At 43.1% G+C, this 22,403-nt stretch overlaps 1 protein-coding gene across 4 annotated transcripts in view; it reads right to left on the bottom strand.

The window, feature by feature from the left end:
• The window catches only part of tns2a (tensin 2a), a 52,125-nt gene extending 32,359 nt beyond the window's left edge, over positions 1-19,766 (bottom strand). For 3 of the 4 annotated variants that reach the window (XM_071475539.1, XM_071475541.1, XM_071475540.1), the window contains exons 1-3: positions 19,499-19,766; positions 3,543-3,648; positions 3,221-3,258 (exon numbers count right to left, since the gene is read on the bottom strand). In XM_071475539.1, coding sequence (XP_071331640.1) covers positions 3,221-3,258; positions 3,543-3,648; positions 19,499-19,627 — 273 coding nt within the window. In that variant the 5' untranslated portion in view covers positions 19,628-19,766. Of the gene's footprint in view, positions 1-3,220; positions 3,259-3,542; positions 3,649-12,644; positions 12,803-19,498 lie in introns of those variants that run through there. The other variant, XM_071475543.1, reaches the window with a different exon arrangement.
• Between the last annotated feature and the right edge of the window lie 2,637 nt (positions 19,767-22,403).

The following is a 22,403-nucleotide window of genomic DNA, read 5'->3' as shown; positions in this document are numbered from 1 at the left end:
AAACAAAAACAAACAAACTCTGTCCAGTCTGTCTGCCAATCAGTCATTCAGTGAACCAGCCTGTGTGATTTCACATTAACAGGGTTTTCCTGTGTGACTGTGAGCTGAGCAGAAAGCCAATGAAACAGTCAACCATGGAGTTTTCTTCCCCTCACCAGCGGAAATGACTCTTCTTGCCTAATTAGCCAGACAGACTGATCAACTTGTCATGGGCTGCATTTCACTAATTTTAATCCTTTCTTGTCCCACTGTTGCCCCCCTCCAAATTCTGTCTCTTTTCCCCAACCTTCCCTCCATCTCTTTGCCCCTTGGCCCCAGTCTCTCTCTCTCTCTCTCTCTCTCTCTCTCTCTCTCTCTCTCTCTCTCTCTCTCTCTCTCTCTCTCTCTCTCTCTCTCTCTCTCTCTCTCCCCCCCCCCCAATTCCCTGTGGACAAAATTTTCCACTTGGGATCAAAGATAAGGAGAAACTGTTCTCTGAGAGAAGAACATGCTGGAGTAAAACTCTTTATGGCCCCTGTTGCTGTGTCTGTGTGTGTGTGTGTGTGTGTGCGTGAGAGAGAGAGAGAGAGAGAGAGAGAGAGAGAGAGAGAGAGAGAGAGAGAGAGAGAGAGAGAGAGAGAGAGAGAGAGTGTTACTGTGTTTTTACAAGAACAGAGATGGGCCAGCTGGAGGCTGTTGACCTTGTGGGTGAAGAGTAGAGAACAGAATGACAGAGAACAACCATAAGAAAAAAAAAACATGATACCTATTCCCAACAATCACTCTCTCTGTGGAAAAAGATTGATAATAGTGTGTGTGTGTGTGTGTGTGTGTGTGTGTGTGTGTGGGGGGGGGGGGGGTTCCAGAGAACTGGAGCAGATGCACTGACAAGATACTGGTCAGTGTAGTAATAAAGTTGATTTGTTACGGAGCTTACAATACCAGCCCGATTGCAATGTAAACTGAGGCCTGATGGGAAGAGGATGGCTTAAAGGGCTGACCTCCAGATGTGTGTGTTTGCTCATAAATACTGTAAATGTGTTCATGGAAGAGGGTAGAGGTTTTAGGTAATAACTGCCAAATGTGGCTAAAGTGCAAGTGAGGAAACACCTTGAGCTTATAACACAGGTAACAGAGCTGTTGAGCACAAGCCAGGTCACAGACAGAACAGATATAGAAGAAGGACTAAAGCTAACTGGCTAGGAGAGAAGACAGCTGAGATCTGTTATTGAGATCTATGAATGGACTGTGTCTCCATCATCACTACGTAAGTATGCATTTTAGCATTCACAGTATTAGAGATTGATGCCATCCCATCTACCCTGTACATACGAGGGTAGATAACAGCACACACACAGACAACACACCCCGCCTTATCCGACCTCTCCCTTCCTGGGTAGCAGCGATGGATATCACTGTTTAACTACCAGTCAACAACCACACATCAGACAGTTACAGTAAGACCATCAAACAACATCCTGCTCCTTTCTATAACAAATGTTGTCCAGCATTTCTGTAGTTATTCGTTTTGTTTCCCAATGAGCTTGCTTGCTTCATTTCTAGCATTTCTTTACAAAAACAGAACAAATTGAAGCATGAGATGCTGGGGGTGGCAGCTAGCCTTGCTCTGTCCAAAGGTAACAAAATATGTACCAGCACCTCGAATGCTTATTAATTAACAAGTTACATCTTGTTTGTTCAACTAGTTTGTTCAAACGTTTTGGTTTTACCTTTGGACAGAGCCAGGCTAACTTTGTTCCCATTTCTGGTCTTTATGCTAAACCAAGCTAACCAGCTGTTGCTTCACATTAAGCGAAACAAACCAACTCCTAAACACTGTGCAAGAATAAAAGACAAGCTATATCACAAGTTGACCTGGAAAGCCACATCCTGCTTTTTTATTGAGTGTGCCATTTCAAAGCCATCCTTTCATCTCCGGACTCATCCTCAGGGCTCACCTCTCCTCAGATAAAAGACATGAGGAGAGAGGGATGCTATAGAGGAATGAGTCTCATCTTTGCCACATGCCTTCGCCCTTGGCTTTCTCTGCTTCGCCTGCTGACTGCCAAGGCTCCCTGCTTCAGCCTCTACCCCCTCTTCGTCACTCTGGCCATGGCTGGCATTCTCCCCCCATGCATCCCTCTGTCTATTCATTATACCATCCCTCCATCAATGACCCTTTCACAGAGGCAGCAGTGTGGGGTAGGAGCAGGACTTGGAGCTCTTTCTGAGGAATGTAACTGAGCTGCCTTCATATTAACAGAGATCTCAAGACTTCTGCCCTCATAGAGCTGCTGTCTTGTCTTTTCACACCTCACTGGCATAACAATATATTAAACAACTCAGAGAACCATTTCTATGTGATTCCTATAGGTCAGTGCAGTCACATCAGTATCTACAAACAAGGATGGCTCTCCCAGGGTCTTTCCTCATGAGGCTTAGTGGGTCAGCATTTAGGCTTAAACTTCAGTTCACAGGGTCTTGCTGGAGACTGGCGAGGACTTGATATTTAACCTCGACATTTGTTTCTAGTTACCACGTCTGTAGTATATCCCTTAACTGTTTACAGTGTTTTGACCTCGTTTCATGAGACATCCCTATGGTCAAGTACTTGATGAGTCCATGTCAACGCACTTCATTTGACAGTGCTCAGGTTTCCAACCCAATGTAGCGCACATTTTAACCAAATTTCCGGGTGAAGGAAATGCAAATTAATTGTGTGTGTTCCCACCCAATATTGTTAAGCAAAAAATAAGAGTTGGTGATAATAATTCTGCTCACTGGTGCCATTAAACCATTGTGAAAGAAAAGGGTAAAACAAAATGATGTAATTAAAAGAGTCAGACCTCAAACAAATTATGTGGAAAACATGATGGAAATATGGCCTTTTTGTTTGTTTCGTGTATTAAATTTGAGAAACTTTAAAGTCTCCTCATTGTTTCACAAAAATTTGATGTGGAAGCTTTGATAACAAACATTTCACATGCTTCATAATGTCTTTGTTATTGCCACTGTACGTTTTCACTTGTTTTTCTCAATACATCAGCTTTTCCTCCTCAGCCACTTTCCACTTAGACTTTTTATGAGCAAATTGAAATGTGAGTAAAGAGAAACTACACCTTTGTGATCGATGGAAACGCAGATACAAATCAACTTTAGAGTTTGTGGTAAAAAAAAGGTGTATTTTTACTTCTAGATGCAATTTTTGTGATTGAAGCCATGGACTGGGGATGGTTCTTACCTTGGCCTCGCACTTCCTGTGGGTGGCTGTCTTGCATACTTAGAGGAATGAGTGGACAGAAGAAGAAGGAAAGAAAGAATGAGACAAAAATAGTACTATCACAGCTGCATTGTTCAGTTATTTATAATGACATGCAAAATAAGTTGTAATACCATCAATCTGTCAGCTATAGTATAATCCCCATTGGCAAAGTTAACAAGTTGTTAAATCATCATGTTGATTGGAGGAACTAGATTTTCCTGCCATGGCATCATCTGACATATTCCTCTAGACCATCCAGAGGAACAAATGACCTCAACACGATCATGCCTGCAACATTTACCTCTGCAGAAGGAGCCCACGTGGTCCACGTTCTGACGACACACGCTGCACTGCCGCTTCTTCTTGAAGGTCTTTTCCTTGAAGACGTGGGGCTCTCCCTTCCCCGCCTGCTCACACACAAAAACAAACACACAGAAAAATGAGATTTACACTCAGTTGGTAACCTGATATGGGGCCACATGTTGCAATGAAGTCTGGCAGTGGAGCTGCCTTCTCTCTGCAAGAGCCCTTGTTTGACCTTCATCCATGAGTTTGACTTGGCAAGTGTCGACCATCTATACACTTTCAACTGATGGCATGAAAACAAGACAAACAGAGACTTCCCCAACTCTTCCCACAGAAAGAAAGAAGAAAACTAAGTGATGGCTTGTAAGCTTGTGACAATGACAGGCGCTTAGAACTGTCAGCTTTAACCTGCATGTACAACAGTGTCGGCATGAGTGTGTGTGAATGAGTGCATCAGTATGAATGCATGTGCACCACTAGGGCAACATCCATTCTCTACTCCCTTTGCCTCTTGAACTTCTGTTCTGGTTGTGTAACTGTCTTCCAGTAATAATCCTTGTGGTTCCCGCCCATAACCCATTATAATCCTTAGTGTGTGTGCGTATGTCTGTGTGTGTGTGCTTGTGCATGCGTGCATGCGTGTGTTTGTGTATGTGAAGGTTTGGAAAGTTAATTTTTAATAGAGAGAGAGCGAAGTAGAAAGTAAATGAAATCTGCGACTTTTCACTGTCATGTTCACAAACCAGTGTGTGTGCGCTGGTTTGTGTGGTAGCCCTTCCCACCCAGTGCCTCTTTGTTTCCCAACATGGGATCAGATCCACAGATGACTGGGTCTGCTGTGACTCTGAGGCTTTGAACATGAGAACGCTAACGACCACGGACTAAATAGGGGGCTTGCTTAGCATGTTTTCATGCATGGATACTGACTGAGAGAAGAAGAGGAGCAAACAAAGTATGTGGGATGTCATGTTGAGAGGCAGGACACATATTCTGGAAGCTGACAGCGTAGCAGTCAGAAGCATAGGATTTAGCTGTTTCTCTGTTTACTCATTTGAGAGCAAATATGTGCGCAAAAACACACACCATCAACATCATCACCATGAAAAAATAGGAATATGTAAGAAAGCATATGTGCTGCTAAGGCTACTCGGCATCCATGTTTCCATAGCTTTGGATAATTAAACTGATACATAAAGGGTTTTTTGTTTCCTCTGTGTGTGCTTTCCCTTCTTGGTAACAAAGAAAGGCGGCTGTTTGCACACTTTTTCCATTATCCCACTGCTCTGACTCTGTTCTCGGGACTGGACAGTGTTTGGACAGCTGCCTGCCTGGCATCACCCTCTGCCAGCTGTGTTCAGCGGCTACTGGCCTACTCCAGTACAAGTGTACTATGACCGCAGCAGTGGAGATGGACTGGGTGGGTGGCTCAGGGGCTGATGTCTGTTATGTAACATGGTGTGTTCAGGGGGATTGGTGTCTCTCTCCAAAACTGTGTAGTCATTACTTTTGGATGTTGTTTATTTTTTATTTTGGGATGTTCATTAATTTTGTTTGATTCAGTGTGACTTGGCTTATTCTCATTTATACTTTTCTCACAGTAACAAACCAAAATCCACACAGGCGTCATTAAAGTTTCATGTTATCTTATCTTATCTTGATCCTGTTTTGATGAATCCTTGACTTGGCTCTCGTTCTACACCCTTTCCTGAACCCCAAACATAACAAATGCTCCTCCGTCCCATGACCAGTTTAACTACGTCATGTATTCCTTGCTCATTAGCTCTGCCTTGACATGCCTACTGACCAAGCATGTAAGATGTAGACAGAGACCGTCACAACAGGACACCAAACTTCATCTCACAAACTAAGCCTACAGAATCCCTTCATTCTCATCTATGAACTTGTACAATAACCTAAATATGCGTATGTGCATGTGTGGGTAACAAGCATGCATGAGTATACACTCGGGGCCCACGGTGAGTTTAAAAAAGCAGCCAGTTACTGTCAGCTAAACCACAGCAGTGATGTGGGCTGAGAGATAAACACACAGAAGAGAGGTTGGCAGCATTCCTTCTGTTTCAGACACAATCAAGACCGCTATATGGTTCAACCACAGGCAATCATGGTCAGACAGTGATACACGACTCTGCTACTACATGCTGTGTAAGGTCTCATATTTGACACCAATATAAGCTGCTACACTCTGGTTCATGAGAGGGAACTAGAGGGTAAATCGTCACTGACTTAGTGACCATAAAAGATAGACAATGGTGGTCCTAGGGGTTAAGGCGCCTACAGCGAACCACAATGCTGAACCCTGTTCATATCAAGCCAGGGACCCCTGTGGAATGAAAAAACCCCATCTCTCTCTCTCTCTCTCTCTCTCTTCACTCCTTCCTGTCACCTCTCCACTTGGCTGTACAATAAAGTAATATGATCCTGAAAGAAATGATCAATAAAAGGTGTGCTACTTTTCTTTTTCAAAAGCGATGCAATATGTTAGTTAAGTGGTTAGCATGACCACTTAACGTAAAAGGTTGAAGGTTTCATCCCTGCTACAGCCACATCCAGAGGAAGCATGCTGTACAAACAAATCAGAATTAGAATCAGAATCAGAATCAGTTTTATTGCCAAGTATGTTTTCACATACAAGGAATTTTTTCTGGTGATTGGTGCAATTGATCAGCAACAGTGGGGCTCTCTAGCCTTGTTGATGAGGCTAATAGCTCATCCACATCCTCATCAGAAATACAAATACAGTCTAAATACAAACACTATCACTGGGGTTAATTATTTATTTTCTGCTCCTCTGTGGCTGTTCAGATGTTAATAACGCTTATGTTATATACATATTGTGTTTGTGTGAATATTTGTTTCAAACACTGTGAGCAAAGTCCACCAGCCTATTTGCCTAATCTTAAAAAAACAATGTTGTGATAAAATCTCAAAGCATTGTGCCGAAGTAAAGTTCAGGTTGTGCAAGCAATGATGCTATATCAACAGCGTCACTTTGCTAGTTGCTGATTAAGATGATGATGGAAGCACAGTGAATCCCTTACACCAATTTATATGCACTTAAACAGTCCGACCAGTGTGATTAGCTATCCATTTAATTTGTATTGTATATTCCCTGGATTTAACCAGAGCTGCTGTGGTAGCTGGAGCAGCAAGAGAGAGACAGGGAGGGATATCTGTAGCTAATGAAGAGAGAGATGTAGGAGAGGAGGAGGAGGAGGAGAGCAGTTTGGTCAATTATTTGTCACTAGGTAGTAGACCCACAATGGTACTCATCGACCTCCACTGGCTACTCATGGCCACCCAAATCAAATTCAAGTCAGTACTGTTCGCCTTCAGAGTGACTTCTGAGTCTGCACCCGCGTACATGAACTTAATCTTACGGCCTTATGCTCTTTCTCGGCCACTTTCTTTCCACTAAGGAACGTCATCTAGCATTACCATCCCAGCACACAAGACAACCCTAGACTGTTCTCGTCTGTGGTTCCTTGATGGTGGAACAAGCTACCAAATGCTATCAGAGCAGGTACGTTCCTCCCTATCTTCAAGAATCTCTTGAAGACTCATTCTCTCTTCCAAGAGCACCACTTCTCCTAACGCCTCTAACACCCTAACATGCCTAACTAGCACTTACTATGCACTCTCGGTGCATTTCTTTACCAGACCTCCTAGCACTTATTGAATAGATGTAGTACTTAGTTACTTCACTCCTTCTGAACTGAAGCTTTCGTGTTGTCCCTCACTTGAAAGTCACTTTGGATAAAAGTGTCTGCCAAATGATTAAATGTAAATGTTACTTCAACAGCTTGGAAACTACAAAGCACGAGTCCTGTAGCATGAGGTAATTTACCACAAGTATCAATGTGTTCACAGCTCAACTAAGGAAAGAATACTGTGCAAACTGAGTTAGGCACCATATCTATCAAAACACTCAACTTAACTCAACTTGGGAGTCCAGCAGAAGAAACCACAGTGAGGGAGGTTTACAACTTGGAGGAGGATTACAACACTGGAAGCAGAAAACAGCTGGTAGAGTCTTAGTGTACGAGCACTAAAAACAACCTGTGATCCTGAGCCCAGTCCCCAGGATGGTAATTACTGTCACTGGTGTAATGGATAAAAAACATCTTCCTCTTGTAAAACATATGTTATTCAGTATACAGTATTCTAATAAAGAAACATAAATTTCTGCTGCCTGGGACAAACACAGTACAGAGTCTAGCATTCAAAATCAGAATAAATTGATTAGTGCATTTAGCAGAAAATGAACAAATCAGTTTATTCACTCAGGCTGCAGATAACAAAGAGGTTACTCAAACTAGATCCATCTGCCAACACAGATGGAGATGGAGAAACCTTCGCAAACATACAGTATGAGTGAAAGTTTGAGCTACAAAACCTCCAGCAGTTAGGACCTGCTGAAATTTCCACATTAGTGACATGAGTTGTAAACAGCTACCTGAGACCTCAGGAGGAAAAACTCAAGCACTCACTCACGTGCAGATGTGTATCCCTTCAGACAGCCAGTGGAAACAGACAGCCTTCCCCTTTCCTCTTCCCGTCCCTGTGTCCCCCCTGTGTGCCAGGACAGACCCCACCTCCGCTACAACATCTGCTACGCACAAGAAGTCCTTTTTCTAATATTTTTAGCCTTCTGGCAGAAAAAGGACCCACAGGTTTCTGGAGTCAAAGAGATGCTTTCTAACCAGAGATCCTTCCCCTTCCGCCCTGCACGTCTGCCAGCCGTCACAGAACAGTAGCTGGATTGAATAAGGGAGGGGTTGGACGTGTGCGCACACACACACACACACACACACACACACACACACACACACACATATACACACAAGAGATGCACACAGGCAGAGATTTATGCATACAAATGTAAAAACAAATACCCAGAAACAGAGAGCCATTCGTGCACACACACACAACCCTGGAAACTCTCTGGCCCCCGCCCTCGTGTTTCTTTCTAAATATAGACTTGATATTTAGACAATGATGGGCATTGTGTGGGAGTGGTTCATTGCTGACTACAAGACTGGACACTGACCTCAGCTTCAGCTGCAGATGGCTGGTGAGGGCACTTATCGAAAGGTCCCCCGAGGGTAAAGTCTTCTCGCCGATTTTGAAACCTCTGTGACTGTCGCTTATAATGGGACTTTGTCTTCAGTGCTTCGTTTCATTTTTTTTTTTTTTTTCACAGACTAAGCAGAAACACTTTGCTGTGTGTCGGTTCTACACTGCCAAAAGTGGCAGGTGTTTCACAGTCTATTCTCCTAACCCCAAATCCAGGTGCATGAGATCAACCATTCACTTTTTCTCAGTGTGTCACGGGCATGGCTAGCCCTTTCACAGACAATAAATTAGGGCTGCATCTTCTTTATCAATTATTCTGCTGATTCAGTTATTAATTTACCAATTCAGAGAATATTTGTACCAACTTTGCAGTTTTGCACTCAGACTCACAATCCACATTTCTTCAGAAAAAGTATGGAAATCATTGCAGCAGAACCAGACATACCATCTTTTCTATTCAACACATTCTTTATCCCTGTGAAAACATGGCACCTACATTACCCAGAATGCAACTTGCCTTGACACGCCCAGATTTTTTTTCATTTTTAAATTTGAAGTCTTCATGTTGACTCAAGTGACATAACTTGAGGCAATTTATTTCAGTCAATGTTTAATTTTAGACTTGCAGTTTCCTCTGGATCCTCCATGGCCTTGTACAACTTTTTTCCACATATGCAGATGTACTGACCAAAACCTGTAAACAGACTTTAATGTTTAAAATCCATGGATTTCCTTCAATCATTTGGTCTGTAAAATGTAGGAAATAGTGAAAAAAAATCAATAGCAGTTTTTGCTGCATGTAAGTTAACATTCAAATTCCTTATTTCGATTAAAGGCTGAGTCAGACCAAAAAGTGGCGAAGAGAAATGCCTGCTGACAAGCTAATTAGCTGGGAACACGCTAGTGCTAATCAGTCACAAAAGCTCTTGGGGTTTCTTTCAATTTCTGCTGTACTTGGCTGTTAAGGAGAAAGCCCCTCCACTCCCATCTGATAGCAAACAAGCTTGTTAGCCCATCCGCTAACAGGACAATGAATTCACACTGGTTATTCAAGAGACATATGTGTAACACTCCAAAACTTAAAGATATGTAGCTTACGATAAGACAAAGAAAAGCTGCAGATCATCACAATCAATAAGCTAGAGTCGTGTTTGACATTTTCCCTTTAAAATGATTAATCAATTATCAAAATAAAAATAAATTTTGACTGACTAGTCAATCAGTTGTTACAACTCTATGACAAACAGAGGTGAACTGTTTCTGAGGTCAAATCGCATCTGGTGTGCAAATGGTGTGAGTGCAGAGCAGGTTTTCCCACTGACAGTCACCGACTTAGTCTTCTGCAATGAAGGGAGAAATTCTCTGGTCCTTAAAAGGAATTTACAGACTTGACCTCCAGGTTCACTGGAAAAGACCTGAGTCTCCTCTTTGTGGCGGGAAGGTTTAAGATCTATCCGAACCCAAGATTGTTTTGTAATGGCTGTTAATCACAGTATGTTGGTTTCATCCACTAATACACCACAGCACACAGTCATTCAGTGGTGTGTTTGTGATTTCTTGTGTACTTAAATCCCACCCTACATTGAAAGAGTCTCACATGGGCTCATATCTGGGTTCCTGCATCATTTGCTGGCATCAAGGCCAGCGTGTGTGTTAATAAATGTGTGTCAATTCATTTGTATGTAAGTGCACGTGTGCGTCCAAAGGGTGGGACAGGCAGTGGAGGGAACAGAGACTGCCTGTTCCTGAGGTGAGGTCAGCGTGCCGCCATGTTACACTTCCCGTCCCCTTGGACTCCTGCTCCACGCACACACAAATACACACGCACACACACAGAATGGTCTTATTCCTCCAGCAGCGCCACCAACACCCCCTGCTGCAGTTTTTCATATTTACTGGCAAAATCCACCATCTGTTTTGCCTCAAAATGTTACCCATGCAGTGTGAAGTGGCCTCAGTAACTGGATGACATCATCCAGGGGTGACGATTAAGTGATGTTAAAGCACATTAGGACCAGATCTGATTTGACTGCAGCCTGAAACACATGTCTATGAAACCTGCTGCTGTGTCTGCTGGAGAAGAAGAGATTCATTTCCATCCACCCTGTTTTAATGCTGCAGGAATTTTCCATGTAAAAGTAAAAAGCTGCTACTGTAGATCTGAACTCAGTGTAACTGCATCTGGCACAAGGGATAGTGAACCAGCCTCGGTTTCAGCCTCTTGGCTTGGCAGCAAACAGGGGGTCTCCCAGATGAACACAACCACCATTTCTGCACCATCAAACTGCAGTAACACCCATTAATTACAAATATAGTATACCTGCTGTACACTGAACAGAATCATAGGATTGTGCTGATGGTCACTGGCCATTGGAGCAGCTGGCTTAAGTGCCTTGCTCAAAGGCAACAGTGTTTTTTTTTTTTTGAAGAAGGAATAGGTGTGTTACTTATTTACATTTCCTGCCCAGATTTTCCCAGAAAGTCAGATTTTTTTTTCATCACAAACTCCCTATCCATTCTGATGAAAATGCAGGCAGACCAACACTTATCTGCATCAAATATAGTTCACATAGGAGAAAAATTGCTAATGACCACCCTGTTATCAGTAAAGGAAAGGTTGGAAGAGGCTGGACAATCTTATCTTGTTGTTAATCCATAGCTGTTTTCCTCATGCTGCAGAGGGGGATAGGAACTCTGACAAAGTGGGATCATTATACGGAGCCAACACTAATTGGCCGACATATGAACCACGCAACAGTCATTAATCAGTGTATACACACGCACAGACACACACACACACACACACACACACACACCTATGATGGACCACCACACCAAGCACACACATATTTGATTTTTGTTCACAGCATACTTTTAGTCAGCTTGTGCTTTTAATGTGCCCCTTGGATAACTCTTCAGTACACACACACAACCCTAGCCTGTCATCACGATCTGACAAGGGTGGAAGCGACAAATTGCATAATTCAAACCTACTTGTCTTTAAGCAGGCACTCATTTTTGACCAAATTACACTTCAACTCAATGCATCAGATAGGAAACTCAAACTTTAGGTCTCCACCACACCACAGAATGGTCCATCTATGAGTGATGAGTCAGAGGAACAGTGACTGCTGATCCGAACTGCCTCTCCAGCTCTTGCCCTTGGCCCATTCAATTTACAGCTGGGAACACGCAAGTACAGTTACTGGAGAAATACAGAGGAAACATTATTCCCACTTCAGCATCTCAGAGTCCAGACTCATCCGTAACAAACTTCTGTCAAACGGTTTGGCTGCTTTTTAGCTTAAGAATAATCAGGTTTTTGGTAGTTGCAATTATAGAAATAAAAAAAACACCTGTCATCTTTGCACACGCATTCTGAGAAACACTCTTAACGTGACATTAATAATAAGAGACTGGCGCTGACGCAGTATTGTGGGGGGGAGGGGGGCATCATATGACACAAATCAGACCATTTTATGTCAGTTTAATGAGCTGCGACGCTTCGAGCAACTTCTCAGAGAGCAGCAACAAGTCACTGGAAGTCCCCGCCACTTCTCTCGTAGCAGCGCGGCGCAGCGCGCTAAAACAGCAGAGGGAATGCCACCAGCATGTAAATGCGCTTTTACCGCAGGGACACTGTCACTAAACACACAGTCGGGTGCGTTTGGGTCTTGTTAAAGCTCTCAATGAACGGCGAAGACATGAAGTAGCCTCAGTGCGCTGCCTCCAAAAAAAATATCCGGTAGCAGCACTGTGACCACGCAGCCCATGATGAGGTCAAACGTTAAGGGTTTGACCCGGTGGAACTCTCACCCAGGCGAAACCAGCGTCATGTCAAAGTTACGGCGTATGCACAAGAACGCAGACGAGCTCACAAAGTGCGCAACACATGCCATGAAAAGTCAGCATCATCCATCCAAACTCCACACAGACCACTGACTACTGAGCAAACACAGTCTAAACCCTCAAAACTTTCTTCCCAGACCAATACGCCACTCACCTTGCTCATTTTCCCGCTAATCATATCCCCTGGTTCAGGAGCTGCCCCTCATTCTCGGGAAGGCCATCAATAACATGGCTTGCGACTATGAGATAACTTGTTTTCTTTACTCCGGTCCACCCTCCTCACTGGGGCTGCGGGGTGGAGCCACTCGCAGCTAAGAGCGTGTGTGGAGTACTATTACTGGAATCTTGTGCCGTGATTGGTTCGTTTCCGGAGGGAGCGTGAGGATACTCGATCCGGATTGGCTGAATTAATCACTACAATATTCCTACAGAAACCTCACGTCGGTCCAGTACTTTAGTAGATTGAACACGTTTTCGTGCGGTTTTGGTGGCAACACCAGGTGGTTAGGCAGTACAGGTGACTGGGATCAGAGGAAAGCACTAATGATCCCGTTTGAATTAACGTGTGTGTTTATTTTCATCCTTAATACTATATTAATGTCACTATGTTTTTCTTCCAGCCCCTGGTAACTGCAGAAGTACCCCCTTTGATGCAAGAACACCTGGTGGAAAATCACTGTTCTAAAGTCCCTACCTCATCTAGGGTTTTGTTTGGTATCTACTTACTGTATACCACTAACACACACACACACACACACACACACACACACACACACACACACACACACACACACACACACACACACACACTACCACAGATGTGCCTTGATTAACATCTGCATTGACACTACAGCAGAGGGCGAGCAGTGTGTTAGTAGCGGCACCTAGTGGTGAAATAAGAGAAGTGGGACAGGTGAAGCCAGGTTTTTTTGTGTCTTTTGACACAACCTTTCTGCAGCTAATGAGCTTCAAACAAGAGACTAATGGGTGTTTTGATACTGGGAATGTAGATGCAGTGTTTGAAATTTAAACATCAATACAGCATCGCTGAATTTTTCTAAATTTAAAGGAAAAACGAAACTAAAATCAATCTGCGCTGATCCTCCATAATTAAAACAAGCAAAGATTTTTTTACATGATGATATAAATCTTTGATTCCTTGCCAAGCTTGTGTGTACAGGCTCATGGTTGTGATTATACTCTTTCTATGCCCATAGAGGTGAATTCCTTTTGAGCTGCCTGTCTTAAATTGTCTCCAAAAGCTCATAATATTCCCCAGTCTCAGACTGCTAATGCACAGAGCTTTATTTCTGTCTGCTGCCTCAGTCTCTTAGTCACTTCCATATGTGTTAGATTGACATGCAGGTATGATGCTGTACAGTATATCCCTGCCAATCAGTGCAGAACGTGACTGTGATCAGGACCTACGCAGTAATAACCCACCAAACAACACGTGCAGTAATGTGGTCTATTCCTTTTGCTCATAACCCAGGAATTTCCGGATCATGGTACAGAAAAAAAGGACGACTGATGGATTTTTTTTTTCGGGGGGGGGGGGGGGGGGGGGGGCTGTGTTTGTGGAATTTCGACTCTCTTTCTTTTGGATTGTGGCAGGGTGAAGGGAAAAATGGAGGGAGCCAAAGGGGAGGAGGGATAGATTAAGAGGTGAGACGCAAAGTAGTTAGGTGAAAAAGGTAATAGGAGGGTCACGTGTAAGACTACCAAAATATTGAGGGACCATGAGAGACAGGAAGTCGGTGCTTGGGATTGGAATGAGGGGTTGAGTCTGTGAGAAAAGTGGGGGGAGGGTCATGTTGGAAGAAAGATGAAGATGAGGAAAGAGGGGGGAACAAAGTCACTGAGGATGAAATGGAGGAGATGGGAAAATAGGGGAATAATCTCAGAAGTTGATTTGAAAATATGACACTTTTGCAAAGTTGTGACAAGTTTTCTCAGCGCCGAACGACCACAATCAACACCAAAATGCAAGGTGCTTCATGTTGCATGAAATATTACAGGGGGTGCCAGGTGTGATTTTGTCTAGCCTGCCTGGAACACAGAATTTAGAGTGTACAGGAAGTGGAAGGACCTGGGTCGTGCTTGGTGGTAAATGAGAAAGAGGTGGACAGAGTGGGAGCCTGGGTCGAGAGGAAATGAGGGGAGGAGGAGGCTAGAAAAAGGGGCCGTGTAGCTTGACGGAGGATTGTGTAAGACAGCACTAAGCCAAAGGCTGATAAGGCGCAGCTGTTGAAGGAGTGAAAGAGCGAGAAAGCAGTGGGAGCAGCGGGTGAGACGGAGAGAGACACAAATAAGCACGTGTTCGCATTTATTGTGCTGATGAGATCAATAAAATCCTCTCTGTCAGGCGACGCTGCTTAGTCCCAAAGACGTTTTAAAAAACTTGGCCAAATGTCAAGAGCCAAATTTTTGTGTGTAGGAAAAGAAAATATTTTGTGAATAGCGAGGTGTTTCTCTTGAGGGCGGTGTAGGGATTTGTTGGTGGGTTTTGGAGACTTACTGAGGGAGGAAATGGTTTATGTCTTTGCCTTTTCCCTCGATCAGCTTTCATCTGTGTGCCCGCTACACAACAAGCATTCCTCAAATCCTGCTCAGAGTTTGGGACAGATCATTGTTTTCGAGCCACAGGAATCTAGACTACGACAGCCACCCCCTGAGCGTGGGCTTTACATAGGAATTCACCTTTTTTCTAACACACAGGAGTGTGTGAAGTACTTCTGCTCTATTCTATTTTATTCTGGATGTTGGGGGGTCTATATTTAACCCTAACTGGTCAGTGTTGCTTCCTGTGTTGGGTGTGTGTTTGTAGTGAATGCCTGCGGTTCAGGGCCTCAGTATTGGTCATGGCCAATCTAAACGTTGTTGTTCATGAGAAATTACAGAGAAGCTAGAAAAATACATATAAAACCGCTGTCAGAACGCCAAGTCTTTATATATTTCTAGAGTCAACAATACATGCAAAAAAAAGAGCTAAATTTGATGTGTGTGTGATGATGAATTTTACTTTTTGTCCTCAGTGGTGACAAATGGCAGCTTAAAAACGAAGAATGAACTTGAATTTATAGATCACTAGCATTACAAGCAACTACCACTAAGACTGGAAATAACAGTATTCACCACACCTGCTTTAGAGCTAGGACAGTTAGAATTTGGAAGTGCTGCTGTACAATAAAAGAACTTAACATGATTTGAAGGGACTGTTTGTACGTTTTTCTGCCACCGAACGTGTTTTTTTTTGCCTGCAGAAGGTGTTTTGGCCATTGTTGTCTTTATAAACCAACAGATTATAATACGCATTCTGAGCAGCACTATGTCTTCAGCGCAGATTGGAGACTACAGTGAGTTGCTATCTGAACTTGACCAGATGGGGCGGGGCTAGCTGGTTAGCGTGTTAACTACAGTAGAGGGGACATTTTCTCCTCTTTTTTCAGTGTGTTTGTTTAGAGTGTTTTTTTTATGCCACCTTCAAGTGTGGTTGTTCAGAATAGTTATAAACATTTTTGCCTTCTGACATCATGTAATACAAACTAGTTCTATTCTAATAGAGTCTACAACCATGGTAGTGGCTCTATGCAGCTGTATTTGGGCACAATGTTTAGCTAAATGCTAACATCAGCAGTGTTTATCAGGTATAACACCAAGTTCACCATCATGCTTACATTTGCAAATCAGCACTAATCACAAAATAGGTAAGTGGTCATGAACCAAAGTATTGAACAAATGAAAATTTTGACCTGATGGTTGCTGTAGATGAAAAGTCACTAAAGTTATTGTAGTTCATCCTGAGGTGCTCCTGAATGTCTGTACCAAATTTAATGGCAATCCATCCAAAAGTCCAATCGAGACATTTCACTCAACCAGAAATGTCAATCTTGTGACACAAGGACAAAAGTCAGAGGGATCACTAAAGTGATTAGAGTGCATTGTCTGGGAAACATAAATGTCTATGGAAACTTTTTTGCCAACTCCACCAAAGTTGTAAGGATTCATCCTCTGGAGACCATGGATATGTGTACTGAATTTCAAGGCCATCCATCCAATAGTTGCTGAGATATTTCAGTTTGAACCAGGTGGTGGACTGACAGACAGACTAACATTTCCCCAGAGCCATGCATGCATGGCTACAAGAAATCCAGCCATTCCCTGGCAATGGAAAGGGAGAGAGAATATGTTTCATATTAAAATTCATCTGCCAAGTGATTCCATTAAAGACTCTTAAAGACTACTTGAACCATTGGCTGTGCATGTTGGTGAATTAAATGTGTTCTTACTGTAAAGCCTGCCAAGATATGAAGATATTTAGCTTTCAATGCCTGTGCAGCCTGTTTGTGATCATAACACATAATATGTCAGATCAGAAAAATCATTTTATTACAAGGGTATAACCTCGACGAAGCTGTTTCATTAATTCTGTCCAAGGCTTGCCTACTTAAATTTGTCCCACATGAATTCTGCAACGCTCACAAGAGCCTGTTGCTTTGTTTTTTAAAGATAACCATATGAACTATTGATGCTCACTGCCAAGTGCTGTTTATTACAAGAATCCATTTTTAGAAGTTTGTTTATTGATGTGCAGCTTCTCTCCATCAGCAACTATCAAAGAAGCACTGGACAGAGGCAGAGTTGGCAGAGTCAAGTGTGTTTCGAGCACACTGAGCACATTAGGGCAACAGATGAAATGAGAGAAGGCTTTGGACAATCCAATAACTAGCTGTGAAGTACTGTAATCTCAATTCTCACAAAATCATTAATGACACAAAATCAAAACAGAATTCAGCACTGTGTGAAGGATGTGTCTCAACCACACTTTGCGCACACTACAAATATGTTACAAAAAAATGTGAGGAAACAGTTTCTGCACTGTGATATTTTATTTTGATATCAGTTTTCTTGTCATGACTAAATTAAAGAAAAATGTCATATGATTAAAAATTGAATAAACATCCCACTCCTGTGTTGCTGACATAACAACATCAACAGCAAATTATGTAATCACACTGTGTGCAGCATGTGGAACATCATTTTCTGTCGCCAAGTGCTTCCAGTAAGTCATTGTTATGGGTTTGATTAAGAATGAATGTGCATGGTTCTTGTCAGGATATTATGACTTTAAAACCTTCATCACACTGGTGTCAGGTTCTCACTCATAGGAGCATCCGACCTGTCTCACCTGTGATTGTCTGCAGGTCCGTGGTGAAAAACCACAAAATTAAAAGAACAAGAAGTGAAGAACAAGTTTGTAAAAAAAAAAAAAAAGACCATAAGTAGATGAGACATCATCTTCTCCTCTTGGATAATCACTGGGATCCAACTGGTTCCCACACCCACTGAGGTCAGTCACTGCAGAATGACGTAGTCCAGAGGGCTCAACATTCCCACGCTGCTCAGCATGTGATATGGAGCCACTGGGACTGCAGTGCAACCAAGCATGCCCTCACACACATGCTCATGCACACTCACACTTGGACAACATACACATCCATTCACATTTAGAAAAATGCACCTGATAGTTCACACATCTGGATAAAAAAGCCAATGCTTGTTGGTAATCAAATGTGATGTAAACTGATGGACAGAGGTCCAGGTTCTCAGTGTTCTCTTCTTGATGGCTATTAAACCTCTGAGTTGATTCCAGCCAGCCTGCTGTGTGTACATTATGGTAATTCCCCAGCAGTGGTGAGGCAATCACAACAACAGAGTCATTGTATCTGCACAGATGTGGCCTTGGCTTGGAGAAGACATCATCATCCACATCATCTTTTAACGTAAGGCTAAACAAAACACACACACACACACACACACACACACACACACACACACACACACACACACACACACAGAGTGTAGTTATGGTATTGATCAACATCCTGCTCCTTGACACTAAACTTCGGCCTCCTTTTAGATAAGAGCAGGAGGGGAGAGGATTTCCAAAATGTTCTGTAAGACTGACCACTGAATTCATCACAGATTCTTAATTAATGGGGGTCTCATGAAAATGTAAGGCCTCCCTTTGTTTGGGTGTGTGTGAAAACAGTTTGAATGCAACAAAATCTAAGATAAATTGCTTCGGGAATTCAAAATATGTACAGATACAGATCTGCATGATTATTCAATTCAAAAATAGCCTAACATATTTTTCTTTCAGTTTGCATGGTTACAAATATGATTATTATACACAACTGCATTGACTCCAATACATCAACCTGCAAGTTTGGAATTTGGAAAATACGTCACAGTTTACAAATAAACAAACAAAAAAAAGAAACACAGAAAAGGGAAATAGAAAATTAAAATTGATGCAGCTGAACCGGAGATACTGTTCTACACATTCATTCTTCTCTCTGCTGCATATATTACCCACAATTCAAATCATCAACAGTTCTGTTGGAGGTTCGGGTGTGTTTTGCGAGCAGCGGCTAATGTAGCATCAAAATACTAGCCTCAAGCAGAGATGAGAAGCGGGCTAAGCTCATTTCTTTCTAATACCACACCCCCTGATTTTTTGATTTTTTTGTTTTTACTTCTTATACTTTTAGTCTTCAACCAACTATGACTCAAGTGACATCACCCAAAGCAATTTATCAGACTTCACTGAGCTCCCCACCCTGGGGCCACAGATAGCTTTACTCAACTCAGGGTTCCAATAAGGCTATTGTTATTATCAATTAAAACAGACATCATGCCTATAATTGAAAAATTGTGGTTTCATTCTAACATTACAGACATTGTTCATTGCTATGGATGAGATGATCAATTTATATAATGTACCTCTCATTAATAAAAAACTCACTAATTCAACAAATTGCAAACTTGCTCTCTCACTCCATCATCCTGTGACAGATGTCATGTCCAGCGCCCGGACAACAAGCACAGACACCCCCACCTGGAGGCCCAAGGTGCTACATATCAACAGCTGCACGCCTAATCATTGTGAACAGGTTCATCTATACGTTCATCACACACTCATGTGAACACCACATGCACACTCACCTTTGTCAGCCTCATCCTGCCACTCTCGCTCCTCTCCAGGCTCCTTCTCTTCAGAGATGAGTTTCTGACCACTGGCACTGGTTGCACCTCTTCCTCCCCACACCAGTCCGAACTTAGGACGCAACCCATATAGGTGGACAGGGTCCTGGACTTGGGGACTTTTTCTTCCTCCTCCTCTCACTCTTCTCTCCTTCTGTCCTCCCTCCTCCTCTCTCCCTCTCTGTCCTCTTCCCTTCGTCCTCTAAGCAGGCTCCGGCCCAGGCTCCTGGGCAGCTGTTTTTGTCAGCTGGAGAGGGGGGGGGGGGGGGAGGCCCTTCCCCTTTTCCTGGCTCTCGTTCAGCCCAGCTACAGGGACAGAGGGAAGGATACACTCTGCATGCTCTCACTGCCCCCCCTCCCTTCTCATACGCACTTTAAAAACACCTCTCTCTCCAACTCCTTCCTGCTGCAGTTACATGTGGACTCCCCATTTTTCTGCCTCCACCCGCCTCTCACTGCTCGTCTTTGCTTCACACACAGACTCACAACACACCAACTTTCTTGGGTTCCCAATTTTACTTTGTTTTTGTTTGTGCCAGTTGGTCACACTCTCTACATCCTCCCCTCCGTCTCTCTCACACACATGATCCTTTTGTCAGTGCCCGAGGACTCATCTTCCCATCCTGTGAAACTCCCCTGTCTTTCGTTTTCCTGACTTCACCTTTTTCTCTCCTTTTGTTGCTTTGTCTTCCTCTTTCCCAGTCCTCCCATCCCAAAGAACACGTCCTTTCCTTCTCTCTCCTTTTCCTCCTGGTTCTACCCCTCTGCTGGGGTTGCCTCGCGCTTACATATACAATTACCTCTCTGTTCTCACCCCCACCCATCTCTCCTCCTCAGCTCCCCTCTGTTTCCTGCTCCCATATACAGGCACTCTCTCCTTAGCTCGGGCAACACATTGTTGGTATTGTCTAGAAAACAACCAAGAAAAGCCACAACAGTGACGGCAGCTCTTGGGATGCTGCGCAAGCCAGTGATTCAGACTGGACCGAGCCTTCGTTGGACTGAGCGTTCCCTTGTTTACGATGCAATAGCTTGTTTGTTGCAACCGTGGCACAAGGTCTGTTGCAACCGTGAAACAAGGTCTCTTTCACCACAGAATCCATACCTAACGTATAACAACTGAGGGATGTGAGGGATGTGTATTTTCTGAAGGAATGTCAGATGCATCCTTCTCATTGTTTCTGTCTGGAAAACAACACACATTTCAAGTGCCCTGCATTTTTAAAGGTCGCATATTGTATAAAGGTAGATTTCCATGTCTTTTTTGATTATAAAGCAGGTCTAGGTTCTATATTAATTAAAAATATCAAAGGGCTCAGACCACAGGGAATCGCACACAGCCCATATTCAGACACTGAGCCATAAAACAAGCCGTCAGGACTTCTGTCACCACACTTAACTATGCTCCCAGCATGACCCACCTGGACCCAGCCTCCAATTTGGTTTATTTGAGTGTTTACCTGAAATCTGCTATATTTTTATTTGACCATTCAGGCTCAGAGCCTCTCTTCTGATTGGCTCACTGACCTGTTCTTACTGGAGAAGAGATGTAAAACTACACTGAGATTGTTTTTGTACTTAAAACTAAAAATATATCTTCTTATGGGCATCAACACTTCAAATAAAACACAGCAAAAGTGTAAAATATGGGACCTTTAATATTGCTACGGAGTGTGACAGATATTAGCATTGCTCATATTTCTTTTCCCCACAGTCTTTTTGCTGTTTATTTCTTTTCTGTTGAGCGCTTTGGCTGCTACGCAGCAGCTCTCAAGTCTTGGAAGAGTGAGACTGTACCCCTTAAAAGGCAAATTCTTGATGTGCCTCCAAAAGCCCCCCTCACCCCACCCCCACCTTCCCAACTTTTTATTTACGCTCTACGTTCCTGCTTTCCTCTCATTTGTTTTCTTCTCACTCCCTGTGTCTCCCTCGTCTTTCTTTCTCAGACTGAAACCACAGACGAGGTGAGTCTTGTTGTTGCAGGCGTTTTGCCCCAGACAAGCCCCCCAGGTGTCCTTCCTTTTCTCCCTTTCTATACCATACCACTCATCCATCCCTCCTCCGTCTCTCCCTCTCCACCAGTCCTGCGTTTTAGGCCCCCCTTTCCACTTGACCCCAGCCCCTCCTTTTGCTTTCCCTCCCCTTTATGTTGTATCTTTCAGGCAAGGTTTCAGACATGAGCTCAGGCTACAGACAACGTTTACAACAAACCCCCCTCCTGGTTTTACATGCCATGAAATTAACTCCTTCTAATCAACTTGGGTCCTGCCAAAGTCCTAGTACTGCATCTGGAAACTATGGAGCAAGATAGGCGGCAGTTTCCAGACTGAGCCATTATCTACAGCTAATTTCAAAATAAAGATCCAAATTTCATCTGATTCAAAAATATGGTGCTAAAAGAAACTAAAAGCACGATTTCAATCTCTAACACTGAGTCTTCCTGGCAAACATGTGGCTATCCAGTGTTGCAGAATACTTGGCACTTGTAAGGAGACTTGGCAGTCACTTTTAGTCTGGATCAGTGAAGATGAATGACAGATTTCTGGAAGATGGTGGTTTTTAATGAGGAGGAAAGGAGAGGGAGAAAGGAAAACGTCTTAGAGAAGAGCTGAGACAAGATAAACCAAGTCCAAATATGGAGAACCAGAGAGGAAGAGAGGAGAATTGTGGTCTAAAGAAACAAACACTGAAGGAGTTCAGAAATAGACACAGTTGTGATGATGTCAGGGATGACACAACCAAAATCCTTTGTCTCACATCAGAGAGACCTTTAACTGAAGATTAATCTTTACATCTTCAATTAATGAGTTCCATAAACATCTCTCTGTGCTAAACAACCCTCTCTTTGCTCCCTTTGCAGTGTCCA

The sequence above is a fragment of the Trachinotus anak genome, unplaced genomic scaffold (assembly GCF_046630095.1).
Source record: "Trachinotus anak isolate AG129_WGS33_773 ecotype Australia unplaced genomic scaffold, CSIRO_AGI_Tana_v1 ptg000004l, whole genome shotgun sequence".
Classification (NCBI taxonomy): domain Eukaryota; kingdom Metazoa; phylum Chordata; class Actinopteri; order Carangiformes; family Carangidae; genus Trachinotus; species Trachinotus anak.
The sequence above is the reverse complement of the archived record's forward strand: the minus strand, read 5'-3'. Positions and strand labels throughout refer to the sequence as shown.